Raw genomic sequence first — 25,958 nt, forward strand, 5'->3', positions numbered from 1 at the left:
GTCTACCGATAAGAAATCCAAAAATAGAATTTCTTTTCATATTTTTCATTTATAAACACTCGTTTTTGAAGTTGTCAGATAATTAATTTAAATGCCTTTTTATAACCTTTATTCGTGTAAATCACATCCTTTGTCGTCTGTTGATTTTTCAATATGTCGTCTGCTGTTCGGGGATTCGGGAGCGGTATAATAAATAAAGTCACCATTACTTTGTAGTTTTGTTGTTTTGTGCATCGCTTAGTAATTCTCTCTTTGTTAGAAATGCTTTGTCATTTGACTGGTATAAAACTTAACCTTGGGTTCTTTCCCTCTTTTTTATATATTGGCTGATACTGCATTAGTAACATTAATTCTGCACGCGTATCTAAAAAATATGACATTATTTGTCGGGCTCCGACAGCAGACGATAGCTTTTACTGTCTACAACTTTTAATTATCAAATTAAAATCAAATTGACAATTAAAACTAACTTTTGATGTTTATTCTGCTGTGTCAGTCATAGCTGATCCATTCATTCAAGGAAGTAAGTTGTTTTTTTCGACTAACGGGTAGAAAAAAAAATACGCAGGTTTTTGCATCAGTTTTTGTTTCGACAAAATATCAATTTAAAGGTAAGGGTAAAACAGATTTGATAGGGTGCACGTCGAGAAATCGAGATGTATTTTAATCAACCGTGAAGCTAGTATTAACAGGCGAGTAATATTTCAGACAAAATACCACATGTTACATCACGTTTCAAGCTATCAATTATAATAAAAGATATACTTAAGGAGGTGTTTCTATGCTAATCATTAAAAACTAGTCGCTTAAAGCTTGTATCATATGCACACGTTCGTGTCACAGTTTACTTGAATTTGCCGCCGGATCCCATTAATGGATGACGAGGACATTTTCTGTGGCTGATTTGAAAATAAATAGGGGAAATATATAGACTAAATTTATCTCTGTAACACTTCTTTTACGAACCTGTTATTTCTTAAATTACACTCATTCCCTACACAACTACAAAAACAATAACAAAACACACTGTTATCATTTGCCAAATGTACATAGCAGTTTTAGACGAATTTCAGTAGTTTTTTTTAGCTCACCTGAGCACGAAGTGCTCAAAGGTGAGCTTTAGTGATCGCCCTGTGTCCGTCGTCCGTCGTCGTCCGTCCGTCCGTCCGTCGTCAACAATTTGACTGTTAACACTCTAGAGGTCACATTTTTGGCCCAATCTTAATGAAACTTGGTCAGAATGTTACCCTCAATAAAATCTTGGACGAGTTCGATATTGGGTCATCTGGGATCAAAAACTAGGTCATCAGTTCAAATCAAAGGAAAAGCTTGTTAACACTCTAGAGGTCACATCTTTGGCCCAATCTTAATGAAACTTGGTCAGAATGTTACCCTCAATAAAATCTTGGACGAGTTCGATATTGGGTCATCTGGGGTAAAAAACTAGGTCACTAGGTCAGATCAAAGGGAAAGCTTGTTAACACTCTAGAGATCACAATTTTGGCCCAATCTTAATGAAACTTAACCAGAATGTTAATCTTGATGATCTTAAGGTCCAGTTTGAATCTGGGTTATGTAGGCTCAAAAACTAGGTCACCAGGTCAAATCAAAGGAAAAGCTAGTTTACACTGTAGAGGCCACATTTATGACCATATCATAATGAAACTTGGTCAGAATGTTAATCTTGATGATCTTAATGTCATATGTAAATCTGGGTCAGATGGGGTCAAAAACTAGGTCACTAGGTCAGATCAAAGGAAAAGCTTGTTAACACTGTAGAGGCCATATTTATGACTGTATCTTCAAGAAACTTAGTCAGAATGTTAAACTTGATAATCTTTAGGGCAAGTTTGAATCTGGGTCATGTCGGGTCAAAAACTAGGTCACCAGGTCAAATCAAAGGAAAAGCTAGTTAACACTTTAGAGGCCACATTTATGACCATATCTTAATGAAACTTTGTCAGAATGTTAATCTTGATGATCTTTAGGTCAAGTTTAAATCTGGGTCAGTTGGGGTCAAAAACTAGGTCACTAGGTCATATCAAAGGAAAACCTTGTTAACACTTTAGAGGCCACATTTATGACTGTATATTCATGAAACTTAGTCAGAATGTTAAACTTGATGATCTTTAGGTCAAGTTCGAATCTGGGTCATGTCGGTTCAAAAACTAGGTCACAGGGTCAAATCAAAGGAATGGCTAGTTAACACTTTAGAGGCCACATTTGTGACCATATCTTAATGAAACTTGGTCAGAATGTTAATCTTAATGATCTTTAGATCTGTAGGTCAGGTGAGCGATACAGGGCCTTCATGGCCCTCTTGTTTAATTTGTTACTTTAAAATGGGTGCCTTAACTGCCATGCTGATTGACTGGATTCATGAGTTTTGATAAAAAACGCACTGTCATCATTTTATGTATATTTGAACAGTTTGATCTTCGACGATATATTTATCGTTGGTTGACCACGAAAAACTGTGTGGTCAGAGAAAGGTAGTTCATTAAAGTAAACTTTACCAGAAAACTTCTGTTTGTCTTTTATATTTCTGTGGCAAGTATCTGTGGTTACTAATATATCGTCTGCAGACATGAAGCGAGGTTTTCCGGGATCTTACGCAGACAAGGCAAACGTTGTAAGGCCTAATTTCGAAACATTTACGGGAGAAGAATGCAACATGTAATTAGGGGTATTTGGCAGACCGTTGTCACAGTTGAAAGTAATTATCCCACCCACGTATAAAGGTGGTTCATTGCATTGTTATTTGTTAGACAATTACATTGGTCAGCTACTGACCACAAGCAAATAAAAAGAGAAGTTTCGCAGATAAAGTGTTGATGTTTCTTCATTGGATTACATGGACTGGTGCCAGTTGTTTTACATCATGCCGTATCATCTGACCATATCGTTCAATTTGCTGTAACAACTCCTGCATATCTTTTTGCTAAATTGACAAACTTCCTTTGTTTGCTCCACCATAAAGGACACTTCAGGCATCATTGTCATGTACACAAAAGTCGTCCTTCTTTTGTACTATTTGAGCTGGCCGATGTTGGTGGTGGGGTGGGGGTGGTCAACTTATTAGGACTAAATAAATTAGTATACGAACTTTGGTAGCTCCTGGCAGACAATTAGGGGATAGGAAGAAGGAATTTGCAGAAATAATTAGAGAAGGAAGGTCCAAAATTCTTCCAATGATGGAGATTAGCAGGGGTCACTTTAAAAGGGAACGTCACTAATGAAAAGAGTTAAGAAAGAATAATTTAGAATAATTTAACATATCGCAATTTTGGGGGTATTGTTTACTTTAGAAAAGTATGGGCGAGAAAAGGATGTAGATTAGGAGTGCCGAGTGTACTCTGTAACCTTTAAATAGTTTGAGAACTTTCCATGTTTGTGTATATTCTGTTTAGTCTTTACTCTTCAAAAACCTGCCTCGTAAGGTATTTTCTTTGTCCAGTATTACGGACCAAGTCCTATAGGATATGACTAATACAGGTTTATATCACATTTATTGACTATTCTGTACACAGTAATTGAAAATAGTTTAGCCTACCTAATGTTTAATTCTATTATGCAAGGATCTATTAAAGTTCAAGAATTCGTCAAACATGATTAATTCATTGATCTAATTTTTCACAAAGGGAATTGTCAACTTTTCAGATATGTTTGGAATTTCAAGTATTCTATCGAAACACAATCTTTAATTTATAAGCAACTAATACAAAGTAGTCATAGAATAACAATTGCAAGAAAGACCTGAACAAAGAACGCGTGGTGATCTGTTATTTTGAATTAGAATATTGTAGATGTCACAATCATCATCATTTTCATTAATATCACCACTGCAGTTATCATCATCGTCGGCGTAAACACTATTGTCAAAAATAACAACATCAGTAGCAACAACAAACGGACATTCAATCTTTTCATCATCGGCAGAGAACAAAACATTTTCTTCTTTGGTGTTATCAGGATCATCATTATTGTCTAGAAAAAGCGCAACAACAATAACAACATCATCGTAATCAGTATGATTATAATAGCCAATTGTCATCATCATCATCATCATCATCACCACCACCACCACACCCATCACCATCATCATCAGTAACAGCAACAGCAACAACATTAACACAAATTGCTGCAACAACAATTGTAATTTCACCACGTATAAAGTTACCATCATCATAAACAACAACAACTTTGAGAATTCCGTAATCACTAACAGCTAATAGCAGTGTTTTATTTGTGAACATGTATTATTAGAGATAAAATGGGCCGGATACAGTGTATGTGCTAAGTTATGAGGAAACTTTACGAAATATTGCAATGTCCTTGTCTGACTCAAGGAAGGTAAGTTGTGACGTTTCCGTGTTAAAATGCACCAAAATATAACGCAGATAAAACGGATTTACGTTTATAAGTTCCTTAATCAGACTGGCGAGGATGTCCTACAATAGTTTAATGATGCTTAGTTTTTAATAAAAAATTTACAGTTATTTTCTTTGAAAAACGAGAAAGAAGATACACAGGTAACACGATTACATTAGAAAAACACTGTATAGAAACGAGTATTATCAGAAATCGAGAATGTTTTTAGTGAGTTCTTTTTTCTTTGTTTGCTTACAGGGAAACATGACCTTGCATCATTTGGCCTAAAAGTATGATGTAAAATTTGTTATATCCATCCCATGATGTCTTGTTTTTTCGCAATTGTGAAATTAGTAGATGACTGTTCGTTAATTAGTCACACAGAAACGGAACACGATTGGTCAGTCGTCAAAACTAAGAAAAGAAACGAGTAATAAAAACATGCATACTATATTTGTCACCAGAAGGCTTGACATCACTCACGTGAAACGTACTAGCCTTGACGCGTCCCAACGAACGTGCCGTACTTTTATATCACGGTTTATTATATCACGGTTTACGACTGCTGACGTATTTTACGTATTATTTTTCTTCAGTTTTGAACAGATTTTATTCGCTGCGCGTTTTAGCTGTCAATTACGCATGCGGACGTAAGTAATTGAGACACTTTATGGTAATTAAAATACTTGTCATGCATTTTCTCACGACTATAAATCCGGGAAATGCAAGAATTCGCGGAAACATGCGTTAATGGGCGTTTATATAGAAATTATGTGACGGATTTCTGTTATACATGTTTGTTATAATTGCTTTATTATGTTCAACATGATTATTACATGATATCGTAAGATAATATAGGCTTCAGTTACAAGAACATACATCAAGAGCCTGATTTTTCCCTCATCTAACTAAATTTTAAAAAGACTGTCGAGCTCAGTAGGTAGTACACAAGACATCCAGTAAGGTCTTTAGGTTCGAACCCTTGGTGCGGCCGATGTTGTCCGTTATGATTGTCTTAAACGTATAATGTCATTCGTTCTCAACCGTTGATAATTGCGGGGAAGTTTTCAGTTATTAGCGGGAACAGCTTCAGACGGGTAAGGAATCTAGGTAACTGTCATGTACATAGCTGCAGTACTGTTGAACACAACGAAGAAATCAGAACATTTCAAAAGTACAAAGTGACAAAATACAATAACATAACCGACATTTAATTTAAAAAGGTACAGTCGGATTAACACATCTTTATTTATGTTTGACTCAAAATTTAGCGATATTGAACGTTTCAAAGTGAAATGCCAATCCTTTGTGTATCGTATGATGTGCACTAAATGGGTGTATATATAATTAACAGGTGACAGACTATTTTGTTAAATTGCAAGTAGTGATTGTATCTGTAATACTGTGATAATGTTCTAGGATGGAAATAGTTTTTAAAAGTTACACAGTTCTCGGATAAGTCGAACCGTGATTAGCATATAAAATCTTACATACATGTATATAAATGTAGTTGTTTTCTCCAGAACGCCAACACCATCCCAAAAGTCGTACCATCGTGTTTCAAAATTACCAACATTAAAGTTAAGTCCCATCCTTAATGTTTGTACACGGGGGAATTCATACTAATTCCGTTTTCCTATTTCTAATTTAATTTTTGTGTTTTTCGTTATAAATCATAAAAATGGGATTATAATGTAATAGTTACTATATCATTAAGTTTAAAGTCTAAATATTAATGGATTAAATGTAAAGTTCAGTTAAAGTGGGTGTGAAATTTTGATTACACATAATTTGCACGAGAAAAAAGCAAAACAGAAACGATATTTGTTTCTTTCAGCGTAAGATTGAAATACCTTTCACAAGTAAACACCAGATGCAATATTTTCACGAGTGGCATATCCACGAGTGGAAATGTAAGATATAGTGTTCATGAGTGAAAGATATTTAAATTTGGTCTTACATGTAAAACAAATTTACACATTTTATAGTTTCTTACCAAAGAAAAATAATTGATATTTTTCACACTGTCAAAATACCAGATATTTTTCACTCTAATATTTTGATAATTCACTGAAAACATGTAATACATCAGGTTGTCTACAAAAGATTTGTATCGAATACTGATTACCCAATCACATCGATAAATGTTAACCCGGAGTCCTTGATTTCTTTTTTAATCTTACTTGGCATTTAAACTGCTTTAAAAGCGCGTTAATTTGAAAAAGTTTACGACCCCAATTTTCAATAGAGCCGCACGTGTTATAACAAAACAGTCGACCACAAAACTGAAACTCGTTACTGAAGATTTGTATGAACAATTTGAAGCCGAATTACGCTATTTCATTACCAATGATTCAAAACACAGCAAGGAATCTTTTCGAAAACGGTAGCGGCGTTCGTTGCACTGATTCTGAACAAATAAGCGAGACTTTTAGTGCTGAATGTATATCTACACTTGTAAAAAGGCACTAAGTACATAGCTATTAATCAGTGTACGAAACAGCTGTTGTTTGGAAACCACAACTTTTGCTTGGTATGATCATAGTGTATTAATAATATGAACTTTCAAGTTACTGAATAAAATACATTTTGTGTCCATTTTTCACGACCCTTTGATCTTATAGTTCGGGCTGTATGAAGTTGTTACTGTTGGCATGGCTGAACGGTTCTCCAGCTTATATATTAAGACCTAAATAATTGTTAAGTTGTCATAATCATGATTGTATTTGTTGATAAACGTCGGGGCAAATAAAATAAATTCTGCCTAATGCAAGTATGTGAGATATGTAAGCTATTTGTCAATTTGAAACGCTATTAACAATCCTAGGTTCAAAGTTGATACTACTATCAGATCATGTATATACTTCACATACCAATGCGCTGATGTGTGTACATTATGAATGAAACAAAGCTGGTTTCCTAGTCTTACTAATGTCACTATATCGGTTACGCTACTGTAATAGGTACCAGTAAAGCTTAACGGATTATATTGGTACCCGATTTTATGTAGTTCACCATTGGGATAACAAGTTGAGCGTAGGTTCAAGATTATGAATGAAATAGCTAGCGTGTGTGGGAATTCGCGTGGGCGAAGGTTACAAATAACTCGGCCTTGACATGGTCGTGCCCTTGTTTTTTGGAATTTCGACACATGGTCAAGGTGCGATTGTTTGGCGGATGCCAGAATGAATCAGGGAGGGCATTAGGTCAATAACAAGTTATTCGGTAGCATAACTGAATCTGAATAAAATCCAAAATCGTTTCACAATCTAAAGCACAAAACAAAGAAACAAACTTTATTTGCAATGGCTATTACGAATAATTTAGAAATATTTGTATAAAATGAGCATGAGGGGTGCACATGCACAAAAAGAGCAGCAATACCGTGCGACCTGTCATGTCACAAACTATTTAAAATAGGGTGCTATGGTTTTAGAAAGACAGTTACCAGGTTATTCAAAAGCTGACTTTTTCTTTTTTTACAGGAAAAAGTTTTACTCTGACAATTATCGTTGCCACCCACCCACCACAAATCACCACCTACACGAAGGCTATCAAAGTGACAGTCGATGGACCAAGGGAGGCCAGAAGTAAAACTAGTAAGTTATCAGTTTAAATTTTAGAAAGCGACGCATTTGACGCTAATATTTATAATTACATCCCCATCTTCTCTCACAAGTCTTTTCATCATGCAACTCACCAAGTAAGCCCCTGCGGCAATGGAGAGAAAGGAACAGTTCTATCTTTATGGCAATCTAGCGGGGTTTGGGTACAGAGAGGACATAGTTCGGATGTAAAATATCATTGTTCTAGTTAATATTAAAAGATAAGAAATTCAACGTACGGTTTTAAATTTTAACAGCTTTTATGTAAGTAGCATATATTCCCCCAGGCGAAGAAATCTTACTTTCTCTGTGATTTCGATCTGCTAACTCTGGAATGGAATATAATTGTCTCTGCAATGTTAATAAGATTGTAAATAGCTACATAAAACCAAATAGAACCTTCTTGCAGAGTTTTGAAAAATTGCTGACGCAGCTAATCAACTCTGTTTGCTCCTGGTTTTAGATAAGTAGAAATAAGCCCCTAGCTCCAACCCTTGTTAGGGCACTGTAGAAATTTCTGTAGGAACATTAACTGTATTACTGTTTGTAAGGATTGGCATCGTGCCACGCCAGTACATTAAGGCAGCAACAGAGAATTATAATCTAGAAAACAAATAATTGGTTACCTAATATATAATCGAATGTTCACCTACACGTTGTGTGATAATAAAGAATTATGTAGTACTGTTTTAGCGCTGCGAAGGCGTGTATGCCATTTAACCTTATCATATGACCATTTCGTACATGTTATAATTGGAACTATCTAGATAATGTCATTTCTTACAGAAAATAACTCTTTTATTCATTTTTATGGAAAAGGTACAATACAGAGGCGTTTTTATAAATCATGCTTACAGAGAAATATGATATAAATGTTCATAATTCTTTTATATATAGGCGTCTGCATTGGTTAAAATAATGAATAAGAAAAGAAAGGCGTAGATAATCGATGTAAGATCAGTATCTTTAAGAAAAAAAAAGTATACTTTTAGCATAGAAATTCCGCTGTAAATGTATTGCTTGAAACTGTCTGCCGATTTTATTTCCCATTCTCTATGTTTATTATGTTGAAGGCCAAGGCTTCCTGAGATTATCCTATAAATTACGATTTGATTAAGGCAATATATACGTATTATTATTGATATGAAATACACAGCATATATAGTTACAAGCGGCAAACGAAGCTGAGATTGTTGGGTAAGGGACTAACGTACGCAGTTTGCGTTCGAATCTTGTCGAGAGCTCCAGACGTGGTCTCGTTCTCGTTATATTCAAATTTGATGAGTCAATTAGTCAGCAATTTTAGAAATCATTGCAAGTCCAGGTTATACAGGTTGTGAGAACTAATGATAACATTCTATGAGATATGTCACGTTGAATGGGACCATCTTCTAAGTCCTGCAAATTGAAGTAACAATAACAACAGCGAATTTGATCTTACCTTGTAGAGTTGCGCACAGATGACAGGCGTATCATTCACCGTGGACCCCTCGATATACCAATGGAAAGACCCCACACAGATCCATTGTGTGACAGCCGACGATTCCCGCCGTCAGTTGAGCTCGAGCATCTCCGACGAAGTACACAAACAGCGGATAACCGACGTATTCTTGTTCCGTCAGCAGATACGAACGGCTTTCATGCCTCTGGTAAGACAATTACACTGTTTCGTAAACATAGAGCATACGATTCGTGCTGTACTATTTTCTGCCAGAGTGGCGAACCCCGAGTATCAACAACATAACATTAAAAGCAATTCTGGCCTTTATTATTCATATACTTTTTTAAAAGATTTTAAAATATTGTATCTGTGTATAAAATACACGAGTCAAGATTCAGTTAACTTGAACTTTACTTGAAATGAAATAACTGTAATTTAATATATCAACTGTCGTTGCAATTATACAAAGTGTAAATTTTGATAGAACACTATAATACACAGTGTAAATTTTGATAGAACACTATATACAGAGTGTATTTGATATTGATAGAACACTATATACACAGTGTATTTGACATTGATAGAACACTATATACAGTGTATATTTGACATTTCAGAAAGCCGACGGAGTCCATGGGGAAGTTTTGAGTCACTGACACCTTACACAAAAGAAGCGTTATTCCAGTCAAGTAGCACTGTATCACACCCTGTAGCCTCATACTCACAGGGACAAAACACCATTATAACCCCTATACCTAACCTCGGTACGTGTTTCTGTTCAGAATATTCCACTATCAGGCTCGGTTTCATATTCGTAATACTATATTTAGCTAACACAGATGTGCCTATATTATAAACATGTTAATTCACGCCATTGTCAGATTGTTTAACGGCTGCATCTCGCGCAGATCCATAACTGCTTACGACTATTAAAAATGACTCTGGAGAAATTTAAATGACAGACGAATCAAAACTTTTGAATCCATCCAGATATTTCTATGTCAGATAAGACATCGCAACAAATTTAAAAGGAAAGTGAATTTTGTACAGTATTTTAAATGTAAAATTTGATATGACGTATATAGTAGGTAAAATTATCAAATTGTAATTCTATATTATTGCAGGCCAGAGACTATCGCCACCCGAGATGGATGTATCAGAGTCTCGCCTGGCAAACGTATCAGATCTGCAGGTGCCTGCAACGTCACAACAAGATGTCACGGCACTTGAACGTCAGCTTCCGCTACTGCCAGAACCTCACCGCCTTGAGTTTTCTGCGCTCGAACCTAGGTATCCCGGTAGCTCTAGTCTGTCTTTAATGTTACCGCCTCGGTTCCAGTCAACTACAACGGACTTACGGTATCCGGAGAGAATTCCAGAGCCGAGATTTACGGAACCGCGACATCTAAACAGTACTATTTCAGTGCCATTTGCTAGTACAAGTACAAATCTTGCAATTTTAGAAGAAAGTCGAGCCATTTCAACCCTGGCGAACCCAACGAACACTGGTTCAAATACATACACTCCAATGTTGTCCTCTGATTTATATAACTCCATGAATCCACAGTCAACACTTGCATCATCGTTTACTATACCTGTATCGCCACAGCTGTCTTCGGGATTCATCTATCCACACTTACACTCCTCTGGTGCCCAGCAAAACCTGCAGAACAGTATTTATTTGCCAGACGGTGAAGTGCGAACTTACGAAATTTTAGGAACAAGGCCTGCAGGTCATTATTTGTCTCAGCGCCCAAATGAAATGATGGCGCCACGGCAAGCTGATATACAGATGAGAATGGATAGGCCTCTTTTGTCACCCACGAGACTTGCCCTCGAGAGTACTCAGTTACAGTCACGTGACGACGATAGAAACCAACACACGGAAATGCAGACGAATCAGTCGCCGCTTCACGACGCCCCTGGTCATTCCCCGCCGCGCGGTCGAAACAATGGCGATAATGGCAATGTTTGGCGGCCATATTGAAAAAAAGTGGCATAGGAACAAATCTTTACTGAAATGTTAGTGATAAAGATAAGTTCTGTCATTGAAAAATGGTAAATATCGTTGGCGTGACATTTGTGACGTCATTGATCTCTGAAACATGGCGAGGTTGCTCACGTGCTGTCTCGGACGTTATTACACTGAAAGTAATTATTTATATGGCACCAAAGAAAAGTGAAAGCATTGAATATTGTCTTTTGTACATTTGTTTTCGCCTGAAGCATTATGTTTTGACTTGAGTTTTGACAGACGTCAGCTTACGCAGTATTTGAGTCAGAGATCCAGTTTATAAATTGCATTTTATTAACAATGAATTTAGAGCATATTTTGAAGATCAGAATGTTTCATGTATATATTTCTTTATATATATATATATAAATGTTGACTGTTAAATATGAAAATTATTTTGCTATGAGGTCACTGATTCATGGTGCTATGAGAAGATGTGTTTATAATAGATATACGACAGACGGTAGCCTCCACATTATCATATTTCCTGAAGGCATTTTTTATTTCTCGACGATTCCATTTCATGTTGCTATTTATATTGTATTGGTTGCCTAGATCTGTAAAAAAGCGAATATTGATAAGTTATCACAGTTTTGTAACACATTTTTGTCTTGTATGCATTTTATCTTTATGTGCTGATATTCTCAGAATAGGGTTGGATTGGGAGGGGGAGAAGTAAGATAGAGAGGGGGTGCCTTTTAACTTCTGTTGGCGAGCTCAAAAAATGAGAGGGTAAAAATGCAAGTTTTGTTTCCTGAAATATCAGAATTGTTGTATTGGAAGTGTTTTGACTTTTTTCTACATTCTTTTAAAATCATTTGGTGTACTGGCGTCTGTTTTGATATATTCTTTATTTCGTGCAATAGTCAGTAACAGTGCGTCCCGGCTACGTGTTCATATTGTAGAATTCCATATTGGACCATACTATTTTTTAAGTCTGTTGATCCAAAATATTTAAATTACTTGACGGATTAAAAACAAAATTGTCAGTTGTACTTCAGAATGACGTATTTATTGCTGCCTATATCCTTGCATAATATGTACATTACGTTCATGTATATATATTTTTTACTTTTCCTAACGCAAGTGATGCGAATTTTTATGTCAAAGGGAATGAACTCGTATATGAAAAAAGCCCAATGCATAAGACAATTATCTTTCTTACAGACAATGTTGAATAGGAACAGACGACGATATTAAGCTTCTATTGCGGAAATTATGTTACAAGTGTCCGCTGCAGTAGACTGTCATGTAAAGTTTAGCATGTCTATGATCTGAATCTAGTTTCTTAAAGGGGCATGTTTCCATATATCTGCCAAATGTGAGGCAGTAAGCATAAAACAGCAGGAATTCAGTGGTACTTCACAGCGTTAATATCGACTTAAATAACATTCATTTAAGATTTATTATATTTTTGAACGTGGTAACAATCCTGTTTTTATTATAATTTTTGTTGTGTTGATCTGGGTCCATGTCTTTTTAATTACTGAAAATCTTGATGACTGAAGCTATTTTTGGTTGTTGTTATGGTTTACTCGTAATACCCGTGCGTCTACTTGATATTCATAGATACAGTGTTTACTGGTTGAAAACGTAGTTTCGCTTCCTTATTTAAAAATTGTACTTTAATATTCTGTTTGAAGTCCAGCCGAAATGGTATTCTAAATTCCATTCTGTATTATTACACATTTGTGATGTAAATGATCAAAAATATATATGATAGAAAATGATTGTGTGTTGCTAGTTTGTCATGCTACAGTTTATTATTAATCATTGATATAAATATTATCCTAGAACTATTTGCATTTCTATTTACACTGTAACAAGAAATGTGTTATTTGATGTGGGTGATATTTTAATTGGACCAGTCCTTGAAATTCAAACCCAATGAACAAACAGAATCCACGACAGGTTTCCATTTATCATAGATTTAAAATTAAAATCTTTAAGCCCGTGAAAATGTATGATTTTCAGGATTTTGAAGATGGTTTTTTATGTCCCCGGCATCTACTGATGCGGGAGGCATATAGTGATCGTCATGTCCGTCCGTTCGTCCGTCCGTACGAGGTTAACCAAATAGGACCGTTTCGTCTAGCATCAATACCCCTTACTAAAATGACTTGATACTAATGCAGATGTAACCTGTGACCATTCCTCATCTTCAGACATCACCTGACCTCAGTTTGACCTTGACCTTGACCTCATTTTGGACTTAGGTTGCTTTATATGGGGCATCTCTTGGTTAACCAAATGGGACCGTTTCGTCTAGCATTAATACCACTTACAAGAATGAATTGATACTAATACATATGTAACCTATGACCATTCCTCATCTTCAAACATCACCTGACCTCAGTCTGACCTTGACCTCGTTTTGGACTTAGGTTGCTTTGTATCGACAAGGATGCCACCGGGGGTATCAAGCGTTTATTTGAACGCAGCTCCTTGTTTTTACTTTTGAAGGCTTTTACATTTCCGAGTGCTGTATGACATAACACTTGTTTCTTGATTTACGTACTGCAAAACGTAGGTGACAAATTTGCTCCGAATGTTTGTCTGACACCAGAAGTGTTACTAATCTTAAACATGTTTTTAACAAGAGCTGTCACAGGAAACAGCGCGCTCGACTATTTCGATGCTGGATAGTGAAACTGGGCATATCTGAGGAAACTAGAGCTATCGCTGGAGTGTTTAATGACTCCAATTGTGGATGAAGATATTGCACAATAGCCTGAGTCTATGTCAAAAATATCAACTTAAAGTAATAAGAGAGGTAAAGATAAAATGTATCAAAACACTATATAAGTATATCCTAAGCAAAAAGGGGCATACTTCATTAAATATTGGTGCCAGAGTTATGCATCTTGTGTCATATGGTGTGGGTGATGATGTTGAACAACTATTTTAAGTTTGAATCAAATCCATTCAGTAATAACAGAGACAGAGTGAAAGTGCATCAAAACTTTAACCTAAAATTCTAAGTAAAATGGGGAAATAATTCATGAAAAATTGGTCCCAGAGTTATGCACATTGAGTCATATGACAAGGGTAATGATGTTGAACAATTGTTTAAGTTTGAATCAGATCCATTCAGTAATAACAGAGATAGAGTAAAAGTGCATAAAACTTTAACCTGAAATTCTAAGTAAAAAGGGGAATAATTCATGAAAAATTGTGCCAGAGTTATGCATCTTGTGTCATATGATGTGGGTGATGATGCTGAACAACTATTTTAAGTTTGAATCAAATCCATTCAGTAATAACAGAGGTAGAGTGAAAGTGCACCAAAACTTTAACCTGAAATTCTAAGTAAAAAGGGGGAATAATTCATAAAAAAATGGTGCCAGAGTTATGCACCTTGTGTCATATGATGTGGGTGATGATGTTGAACAACTATTTTTAAGTTTGAATCAAATCCATTCAGTAATAACAGAGACAGAGTGAAAGTGCATCAAAACTTTAACCTAAAATTCTAAGTAAAAAGGGGGAATAATTAATGAAAACTTGGTGCCAGAGTTATGCACCTTGCGTCATATGGTGTGGGTGATGATGTTGAACAACTATTTTAAATCTGAATCAAATCCATTCAGTAATAACAGAGACAGAGTGAAAGTGCATCAAAACTTTAACCTAAAATTCTAAGTAAAAGGGGAAATAATTCATGAAAAATTGGTCCCAGAGTTATGCACATTGTGTCATATGATAAGGGTAATGATGTTGAACAATTGTTTAAGTTTGAATCAGATCCATTCAGTAATAACAGAGGTAGAGTGAAAGTGCACCAAAACTTTAACCTGAAATTCTAAGTAAAAAGGGGAATAACTCATGAAAAATTGTGCCAGAGTTATGCATCTTGTGTCATATGATGTGGGTGATGATGCTGAACAACTATTTTAAGTTTGAATCAAATCCATTCAGTAATAACAGAGGTAGAGTGAAAGTGCACCAAAACTTTAACCTGAAATTCTAAGTAAAAAGGGGGAATAATTCATGAAAAAATGGTGCCAGAGTTATGGCCCTTATGTCAGATGATGTGGATGATGATGAGGAAAAAATATTTCAGGTTTGAATCAAATCCATCAAGTAATTACAGAGATAAGTTGAAAAAAGAGAAAGTGTAAAAAAACTTTAACCAAAGTGGGGACGCGGAAAGACGCCGACGCCGGGTCATGTAGGATAGCTCTCCTTATACTTCGTATAGTCGAGCTAAAAATTGGTAAGACCGTTGAACGATCATCATCTCGGCGCAAACAATGGTTAATTAACTGTTACTTTCTGCCAATGCAGGTAACTGTTTTTCGCTGGTAGGACACTTAGGTGACGTAAATGTTTGGCGTCATTACAGCAATAAGTGGCACAGTACCTCTGAAAGCTAAGGATTCACAATCTGTCTATGTATAAGAATACGGGTATATGCAACATCATAATTGCTCTCTTCTTAACACACCTCTAAAGAGAATGACATACAACTCAAAGAGCATATTAATGGCTGTGTTAGGATTGTTTTAAATTCTGGTTGGTAGAGGCACAGACACTTTAGGTGTGTAGCACTTGTCGCCCACCCCAGTCCTAACTACTACGCACTTGTATAACCTTTTTGATCATCATTGTATATCCCGACACAGACACTACTTATACAGCTATCGTGGCTGATTTGTGCTATTTCGTTTCTTCGCCCCGCGACCCCGCCAATTTAAGAAGCTGAAATGTCAGGGCGCGGAACGAAAACTCGCTAAACAATGGGAGCGCACGACGAAAATGCGTAAATCAGCGCGGGCGAGGGGCGAAAAACTGAGATGTTTGAACTCAAACGGTGGGGTCGCGGGACGAAAAGTTGACGTAAACAGAACGCTTATTAGCGTCTTTTGCTCCACGATCACGCAATTGTTTCTAAAAGCTCGTCTTTTCGCCCCAGGCCTTCGGTAATTAGCGTGTTTTCGTCTCGGTCCAGAATTAAATCGCATGAAGACAGAATGTAAACTACATTAAAGTTATTAGTTTTGTCATCATGAGTCTGTATTATAATAAAATACCTTTGTAGGACAAAAAAAAATATGTAACTGCCTTGGTTTTTTTTTTGGGGGGGGGGGGGGGGGGGGGTGCAAAAGCGGTCAAATTTGACAAGCGTTGTGGGTGGGGTGTTCTATACTCACATTCTTTATCTGTTGTTAGACCATGATCTCTATTTTTGTGTGGAAATTAAATCTATTGTTTTAATTATGCTATTCATGGTATATTGTTGATTTCTGCGCAGAAATTGTTTCAAACACGGTATTGATGGAAACCCAAAAATTAAAATGTCCGAGTAGACTCCTTAGAAGCAGACAAAACAAGAAAATTCGATGAATTGGTAACCCGCCGAAAGGGTTTGTGGTGAGATTGGCACAAAAATATATCCGGCAAAAAGTTAAGGATGTTAATAAGAAGCAAATAATTTCATTAGTCAAAATCAATTTAACAGAAAACAAATGTTTAATTAAAGAGTACATAATAAATGTATGACACTTTGATCCTGACTAAAGAATTTATTTTGAATGGGATATGCTTACTGTAATAAGCTTAGCTTTTAAAATGAAATGCAGTTAATTGAAATGTGAGTTTGAAGTTTAACTGGAACAAAATATTGTCTTTGAGTGGTTTGGCACCAGGTGTTGCTGTTTAACATATACATTTGAACTTAAAAGAACACCTTTAAGAGAACACAATCAAGTAAGATATTTTGAACATGGCTGAGTGGCAAGGTTTGTGCAGTCACAACTTAACATGTTGAAGGTTTGAACAGTTAAAAAAAAAGAAATGGAAACATATATATCTATATATATAGATATATGTATATATTTATTTTTTAGGGGGTGGGGCTGCGGGGGAACGGCTGAGGAAACAAAATTTTACTTGTTGATTATAAATATTGATGGAAAATTAAAAATGAAAAAAAAGAAAAAAAGAAATGGTGTGTGTGTGTGTGTGTGTGTGTGTGTGTGTGTGTGTGTGTGTGTGTGGGGGGGGTGGGGTTGCAGAGGATGCATGATCAGTGGTGGGCATGACTGGGTGGAGGAGCGAGGTGGGGGAATGGTACAACTTGCCTGTTGATAAATATTCATGGAAGGTTTGAAAAAAATCTAAAATAAGGAATGATAAAAAAAATTGTTGGGGGGGGGGGGGGGGGGGGGGGGGGGGGGGGGTGTGACCAAGGCAAGTAGGTGACCAGGTGTGGGTGCGCAACTTTACATGTTTAAAATAAACGTTCATGGATTCTACCATATTGCAAGTTTGTTATGTACAAATATGTGGATTTTTATACAATTAAAAGGCAATTACTCTTAACTTACATATAAATCCAAACGAAATTGTGTGTATACAACTACAGTATGGTGATCTAAATTCTGTTTAAGTTTCATAGTTCTAGGTCAAATATATCAAAAGTTATGATGCAGAAATTGCCATATTTATAGTACCCTATATAGTTAACACTAAAAACTTCTAAGGGCCATAACTCTGGTATAACTAGGGCAATCTGACTGAAACTTGAAGGGCCGCAAGAACTCATAGTGGTAAACAAGTATATGAAGTTTTATATAAATATTCCCAACCATTTCCTAGATATGGCTCCGGACGGACGGACGGACAACGCCAAAACTTTCGTCGGGGGATAACAAGAGTCACACACCACAAAAACTGAACACAGCCGACATAACCAGAACCACACATCGCAAAAATTGAGCACAGCAGACGAAACCAGAACCACACATCGCAAAAAAATGAGCACAGCCGACAAAACCAGAACCACACATCGCAAAAATTGAGCACAGCAGACGAAACCAGAACCACACATCGCAAACACTGAGCACAGCAGCAGAGAAAACCAGAACCATACATCGCAAAAATTGAGCACAACCGACAAAACCAGAACCACATATAGGGAAAATTGAGCACAGCAGACGAAACAAGAACAACAGCTTAGCTTTTAAAATTAAATGCAGTTAATTGAAATGTGAGCTTGAAGTTTAACTGGAACAAAATATTGTCTTTGAGTGGTTTGGCACCAGGTGTTGCTGTTTAACATATACATTTGAACTTAAAAGAACACCTTTAAGAGAACACAATCAAGTAAGATATTTTGAACATGGCTGAGTGCCAAGGTTTGTGCAGTCACAACTTAACATGTTGAAGGTTTGAACGTTTAAAATAAAGAAATGGAAACATATATATCTATATATATAGATATATGTATATATTTATTTTTTAGGGGGTGGGGCTGCGGGGGAACGGGTGAGGAAACAAAATTTTACATGTTGATTATAAATATTGATGGAAAATTAAAAATGAAAAAAAAAAAAAAGAAATGGAGTGTGTGTGTGTGTGTGTGTGTGTGTGTGTGTGTGTGTGTGTGTGTGGTGGGGGTGGGGTTGCAGAGGATGCATGATCAGTGGTGGGCATGACTGGGTGGAGGAGCGAGGTGGGGGAATGGTACAACTTGCCTGTTGATAAATATTCATGGAAGGTTTGAAAAAAATCTAAAATAAGGAATGATAAAAAAAATTGTTGGGGGGGGGGGGGGGGGGGGGGGGGGGGGGGGGGGGGGGGGGGGGTGTGACCAAGGCAAGTGGGTGACCAGGTGTGGGTGCGCAACTTCACCTGTTTAAAATAAACGTTCATGGATTCTACCATATTGCAAGTTTGTTATGTACAAATATGTGGATTTTTATACAATTAAAAGGCAATTGCTCTTAATTTACATATGAATCCGAACGAAATTGTGTGTATACAACTACAGTATGGTGATCTAAATTCTGTTTAAGTTTCATAGTTCTAGGTCAAATATATCAAAAGTTATGATGCAGAAATTGCCATATTTATAGTACCCTATATAGTTAACACTAAAAACTTCTAAGGACCATAACTCTGGTATAACTAGGGCAATCTGACTGACACTTGAAGAGCCGCAAGAAATCATAGTGGTAAATAAGTATATGAAGTTTTATATAAATATTCCCAACCATTTCCTAGATATGGCTCCGGACGGACGGACGGACAACGCCAAAACTTTCGTCGGGGGATAACAAGAGTCACACATCACAAAAACTGAGCACAGCCGACATAACCAGAACCACACATCGCAAAAATTGAGCACAGCAGACGAAACCAGAACCACACATCGCAAAAAATTGAGCACAGCCGACAAAACCAGAACCACACATCGCAAAAATTGAGCACAGCAGACGAAACCAGAACCACACATCGCAAAAAATTGAGCACAGCCGACAAAACCAGAACCACACATCGCAAACACTGAGCACAGCAGCAGAGAAAACCAGAACCATACATCGCAAAAATTGACCACAACCGACAAAACCAGAACCATATATAGGGAAAATTGAGCACAGCAGACGAAACAAGAACAACACATCGCAAAAATTGAGCACAGCAGCACCCAATATCAGAACCACACACCGCAAAAATTGTGCACAGCAGACAAAACCAGAACCACACATTGCAAAAAATCGAGCACAGCCGACAAAACCAGAACCACACATCGCAAAAAATTGAACATAGCCGACAAAACCAGAACCACACACCGCCAACATTGAGCACAGCAGACAAAACCAGAACCACACTTAGCAAAAATTAAGTTCAGCAGGCAAAAATATAACTAAACATCACAAAAATTGAGTACAGCAGCAGACAAAACCAAAACCACACATCGTAAATATTAAGCAGAGCAGACAAAACCAGAACAACATATCGCAAACATTGAGCATATCAGACACAAACGGAACAACACATCGCAAAAACTGAGCACAGTAGATACAACCAGAACCACGCATCACAAAAATTGAGTAGAGCTGACAAAACCAGAACCACACATCACAAACATTAAGTACAGCAAACCTAACCAGAACCACACATTGCAAACATAAAGCACAGCAGATAAAACCAGAACTACACATCGCAAAAAATGGACACAACACACAAAACCAGAACCACACATTACAAAAATTGAGCACAGCCGATAAAACCAGAACCGCACATCACAACCATTGAGCACAGCAGGCAAAACCAGAAGCACAAATCATGAAAAATTAAGCACCGCAGACAAAACCAAAACCATACATCGCAAAAATTGAGCACAGCAGACAAAGCCAGAACCACACATCGCAAAAATTGATCCCAGCCGACAAAAGCCATAACCATACATTGCGAAAATTGAGCACAGCAGACGAAACCAGAACCACATATTGCAAAATTGAGAACTGCAGACAAAACCAGAACACACATTGCAACAATTGAGCGCATCAGACAAAACCAGAACACACATTGCAAACATTAAGCACAGCAGATAAAACCAGAACCAAACATCGCAAAAAATGAGCACAGGAGAAAAAAACTAGAACCAAACATCACATATATTGAGCACAGCCGATAAAACCAGAACCGCACATCACAAACATTGAGCACAGCAGGCAAAACAAGAAACGCCCATCACAAACATTGAGTACAGCTGGCAAAACCAGAACCACACATCATGAAAAATTGTACACAGCAGACTGAACCAGAACCACACATCGCACAGCAGACACAACCAGAACCAAACATCGCAAAAATTGAGTATAGACAACACAACCAGAACCACACATTGCAAACACTGAGCACAATGACAAAACCAGAAACATACATTGCAAACATTGAGCAGAGCAAACACAACCAGAACCACACATCGCACAGCAAACACAACCAGAACCACACTTTGCAAACACTGAGCACAGAAACAAAACGAAAACCACTAATCGCAACAATTGATCATTGCACACCCAACCAAAACCACACATCGCTCAGCAAACACAAGCAGAGCCATACATCTCAAACATTGAGCAGAGTAAACACAACCAGAACCACACATCGCACAGCAAACACAACCTGAACCACTTATCGCAAACATTGAGTACAGCAGACACAACCAGAACCAAACATTGCAAACATTGAGTAAAACAGACACAACCAGAACCACACATCGCACAGCAAACACAAGCAAAACCAAGCATCGCAAACATTGAACATAGCAAACACAACCAGAACCTCACATCGCAAACATTGAGTATAGCAAACACAACCAGAACCATGCATGGCAATCACTGAGCTTAGCAGACACAACCAGAACCACACATCGCACAGCAACATACAACCAGAACCACACGTCGCAAACAGTGAGTACAGCAAACACGACCAGAACCACAAATTGTAAACATTACGCACTGCAGATAAAACCAGAAACACATCGCAAAAAATGAGCACAGCAGACAAAATCAGAACCACACATCGCAAAAACTGAGCACAACCGATAAAACCAGAACCGCACATCGCAAACATTGAGCACAGCAGACAGAACCAGAACCACACATCGCAAACATTGAGCACAGGAGACAAAACCAAAACCACACATTGCGGAAATTGAGCAAACCAGACGAACCAAGAACCAGACATCGCAAACACTGAGCACAACAACAGACAAAACCAGAACCACACATCCAAAAAATTGAGCCCAGCCGACAAAAACTACAACACACATTGCGAAAATTGAGCACAGCAGACGAAACCAGAACCACACATCGCAAAAACTGAGCACAACAGTAGACAATACCAGAACCACACATCGCAAAAATTGAGAACTGCAGACAAAACCAGAACCACATATCGCAACAATTGAGCACATCAGACAAAACCAGAACCACATATCGCAAACATTGAGCACAGCCGACAAAACCAGAACCATACATTGCAAACATTGAGCACAGCAGCAGACAAAACCAGAACCACACATCACAAACATTGAGCACAGCAGACAAAACCAGAACCACACATCGCAAAAAATTGAGAACAGCCGACGAAACCAGAACCACACATCGCCAACATTGAGCACAACAGACGAAATCAGAACCAAACATGGCAAAAATTGAGCACAGCAGACAAAACCAGAACCACACATAGCAAACATTGAGCACAGCAGGCAAAACCAGAATAAAACATCACAAAAATTGAGCACAGCAGCAGTCAAAACCAGAACTACACATCGCACATATTAAGCAGAGCGGACAAAACCAGAACCATACATCGCAAGCATTGAGCACGTCAGACACAAACGGAACCACACATCACAAAAACTAAGTACAGTAAACAGAACCAGAACCGCACATCGCAAACATTGAGCACAGCAGACACAACCAGAACCAAACGTCGCACAAACTGAGCACAGCAGACACAACCAGAACCGCACATCGCAAACGTTGAGCACAGCAAACATACACAACAAGAACCACACATCGCAAAAATTGTGCACAGCAGACTGAACCAGAACCACATATCACACAGCAAGCACAACAAGAACCAAACATCGCAAAAATTGAGCATAGACAACACAACCAGAACCCCACATTGCAAACATTGAGCACATTAGACAAAACCAGAGCCACACATCGCAAAGATTGAGCAGAGCAAACACAACCACAACTACACATCGCACAGCAAACACAACCAGAACCCCACATTGCAAACATTGAGCACATTAGACACAACCTCAACCACACATCGCACAGCAAACACAACCAGAACCACCCATCGCAAACATTGAGCAAAGAAGACAAATCGAGATCCACTTATCGCAACAATTGAGCATGGCAGACACAACCAGAACGACGCATGGCAATCATTGAGCTCAGCAGACACAACAAAAACAACACATCGTACAGCAACATACAACCAGAACCACACATCGCAAAAAATTGAGCACATCAGCAGACAAAACCAGAACCACGCATCACAAACAATGAGCAGAGCCGACAAAACCAGAACCACAAGACGCAAACATTGAGTATAGCAAACACAACCAGAATCATACATTGCAAACATTAAGCACAGCAAATAAAACCAGAACCACACATCGAAAAAAAATAAGCACAACACACAAAACCAGAACCACACATCGGAAACATTGAGCACAGCCTATAAAACTAGAACCGCACATCGCAAACATTCAGCATAGCAGACAAAACCAGAACCACACAACATGAAAAATTGAGCACAGCAGACAAAACCAGAACCACACCTCGCAAACATTGAGCACTGCAGACAAAACCAGAACCACATATTGCGCAAATTGGGCACAGCAGACGAAACCAGAACCAGAACGCAAAAATAGAACACAGCAGGAGACAAAACCAGAACCACACATCACAAAAATTGAGCCCAGCCGACAAAACCAGAACCACACATTGCGAAAATTGAGCACAGCAGACGAAACCAGAACCACACATCGCAAAAATTGAGCAGAGCAGCAGACAATACTAGAACCACACATCGCATAAATTGAGAACAGCGGACAAAAACCAGAAGTACACATCGCAACAACTGAGCACATAAGACAAAACCAGAACTTCACATCGAAAAAATTAAGCACACTCGACAAAACCAGAACCACACCTCGCAAAAAAAAGCATTGCAGCAGCCAAACTAGAACCACATATCGCAAATATTGAGCACAGCAGACAAAACCAGAACCACACATCATAAAAATTGAGCACAGCAGACGAAACCAGAATCACACATCGCAAAATTTGAACACATCCGGCAAGGCCAGAACCACACATCGCAAACATTGAACACAGCAGCAGACAAAACCAAAACCACATATCTCAAAATTTGAGGACAGCCGACAAAACCAGAACCACACATCGACAACATTGAGCACAGGAGACGAAACCTGAACCATCCATCGCAAAATTGAGCAAAGCAGACAAAACCAGATCCACACATCGCAAATACTGAGCACATCAGCTAACAAACCCAAAACCACACCTCACAAAAAGTCAGCACAGCCGACGAAACCAGAACCACACATCGACAATATTGAGCTCAGCAGACGAAACCAGATCCACCCATCGCAAACATTAAGCATAGCAGACAAAACCAGAAGCACACATCGCCAACATTGAGCACAGCAGACGATAACAGATCCACCTATCGCAATTTAGCACAGCAGACAAAACCAGAACCGCACATCGCAAAAATTGAGCACAGCAGCCAAAACAAAATCTATACATCGCAAAAATTGAGCACAGCTGACAAAACCAGAACCACACCTCACAAACATTGAGCACAGCAGACAAAACCAGAACCACACATCGCAAACATTGAGCATAGCAGGCAATACCGGAACCACACATCGCAAAGACTGAGCACAATAGACACAACCAGAACCAAACATTGCAAGCATTGAGTACAGCAGACACAACCAGAACCAAACGTCGCAAAAACTGAACATAGCAGACACAAGCAGAACCGCACATCGTAAACATTGAGCACAGCAGACACACACAACCAGAACCAAACGTCGCAAAAACTGAGCCTAGCAGACACAACCAGAACCGCGAATTACAAACACTGAAAAAAAGCAGACACAGACAACCAGAACAACACATCGCAAAAATCGTACACAGCAGACAGAACCAGAACCACACATCGACGACATTGAGCTCAGCAGACGAAACCAGATCCATCCATCGCAGTGTCTGCTGTGCTCAGTAAAAAGAACCAGAAGGAAACATCGCAGAATTTGAGCGCAGTAGACTCAACGAGAACCACACATCGCAAACATTGAGCACAGCAGACAAAACCAGGACCACACATCGCAAACATTGAGCACAGCAGACATAACCAGGACCACAAATCGCAAACATTGAGCACAGCAGACATAACCAGAACCACACATCGCAAACATTGAGCACAGCCGTCATAACCAGAACCACACATCGCAAACATTGAGCACAGCAGACGAAACCACAATCACACATCGCAAAATTGAGCACATCCGACAAGGCCAGAACCACACATCGCAAACATTGAGCACAGCAGCAGACAAAACCAAATCCACACATCGCCAATATTGAGCACCGGAGACGAAACCTGAATCATCCATCGCAAAAATTGAGCAAAGCAGACAAAACCAGAGCCACACATCGCAAATATTGAGCACAACAGCTGACAAACCCAAAACCACACATCACAAAAATTGTGCACAGCCGACAAGCCAGAACCACACATCGACAACATTGTGCTCAGCAGACGAAACCAGATCCATCCATCGCAAACATTGAGAACAGCGCACAAAACCAGAACCACACATCGCCAACATTGAGCACAGCAGATGATACCAGATCCACCTATCGCAATTTAGCACAACAGACAAAACCAGAATCGTACACCGCAAAAAAAGCATTGCAGCAGCCAAACCAGAACCACATATCGCAAATATTGAGCACAGCCGACGAAACCAGAACCACACATCATAAAAATTGAGCACAGCAGACGAAACCAGAATCACACATCGCAAAATTTGAGCACATCCGGCAAGGCCAGAACCACACATCGCAAACACTGAGCACAGCAGCAGACAAAACCAAAACCACACATCTCAAAATTTGTGGACAGCCGACAAAACCAGAACCACACATCACCAACATTGAGCACAGGAGACGAA

At 38.3% G+C, this 25,958-nt stretch overlaps 1 protein-coding gene across 6 annotated transcripts in view; it reads left to right on the forward strand.

Moving 5' to 3' along the window:
* LOC123551407 (runt-related transcription factor 3-like) overlaps positions 1 to 13,161 on the forward strand; it is a 56,134-nt gene extending 42,973 nt beyond the window's left edge. For all 6 annotated transcript variants that reach the window (XM_045340327.2, XM_053540900.1, XM_045340329.2 and 3 more), the window contains 4 exons: positions 7,857 to 7,970; positions 9,425 to 9,625; positions 10,035 to 10,181; positions 10,542 to 13,161. In XM_045340327.2, coding sequence (XP_045196262.2) covers positions 7,857 to 7,970; positions 9,425 to 9,625; positions 10,035 to 10,181; positions 10,542 to 11,404 — 1,325 coding nt within the window. In that variant the 3' untranslated portion in view covers positions 11,405 to 13,161. The remainder of the gene's footprint in view (positions 1 to 7,856; positions 7,971 to 9,424; positions 9,626 to 10,034; positions 10,182 to 10,541) is intronic.
* Positions 13,162 to 25,958: the final 12,797 nt, after the last annotated feature.

The sequence above is a fragment of the Mercenaria mercenaria genome, chromosome 4 (genome assembly GCF_021730395.1).
Source record: "Mercenaria mercenaria strain notata chromosome 4, MADL_Memer_1, whole genome shotgun sequence".
NCBI classification, from domain to species: domain Eukaryota; kingdom Metazoa; phylum Mollusca; class Bivalvia; order Venerida; family Veneridae; genus Mercenaria; species Mercenaria mercenaria.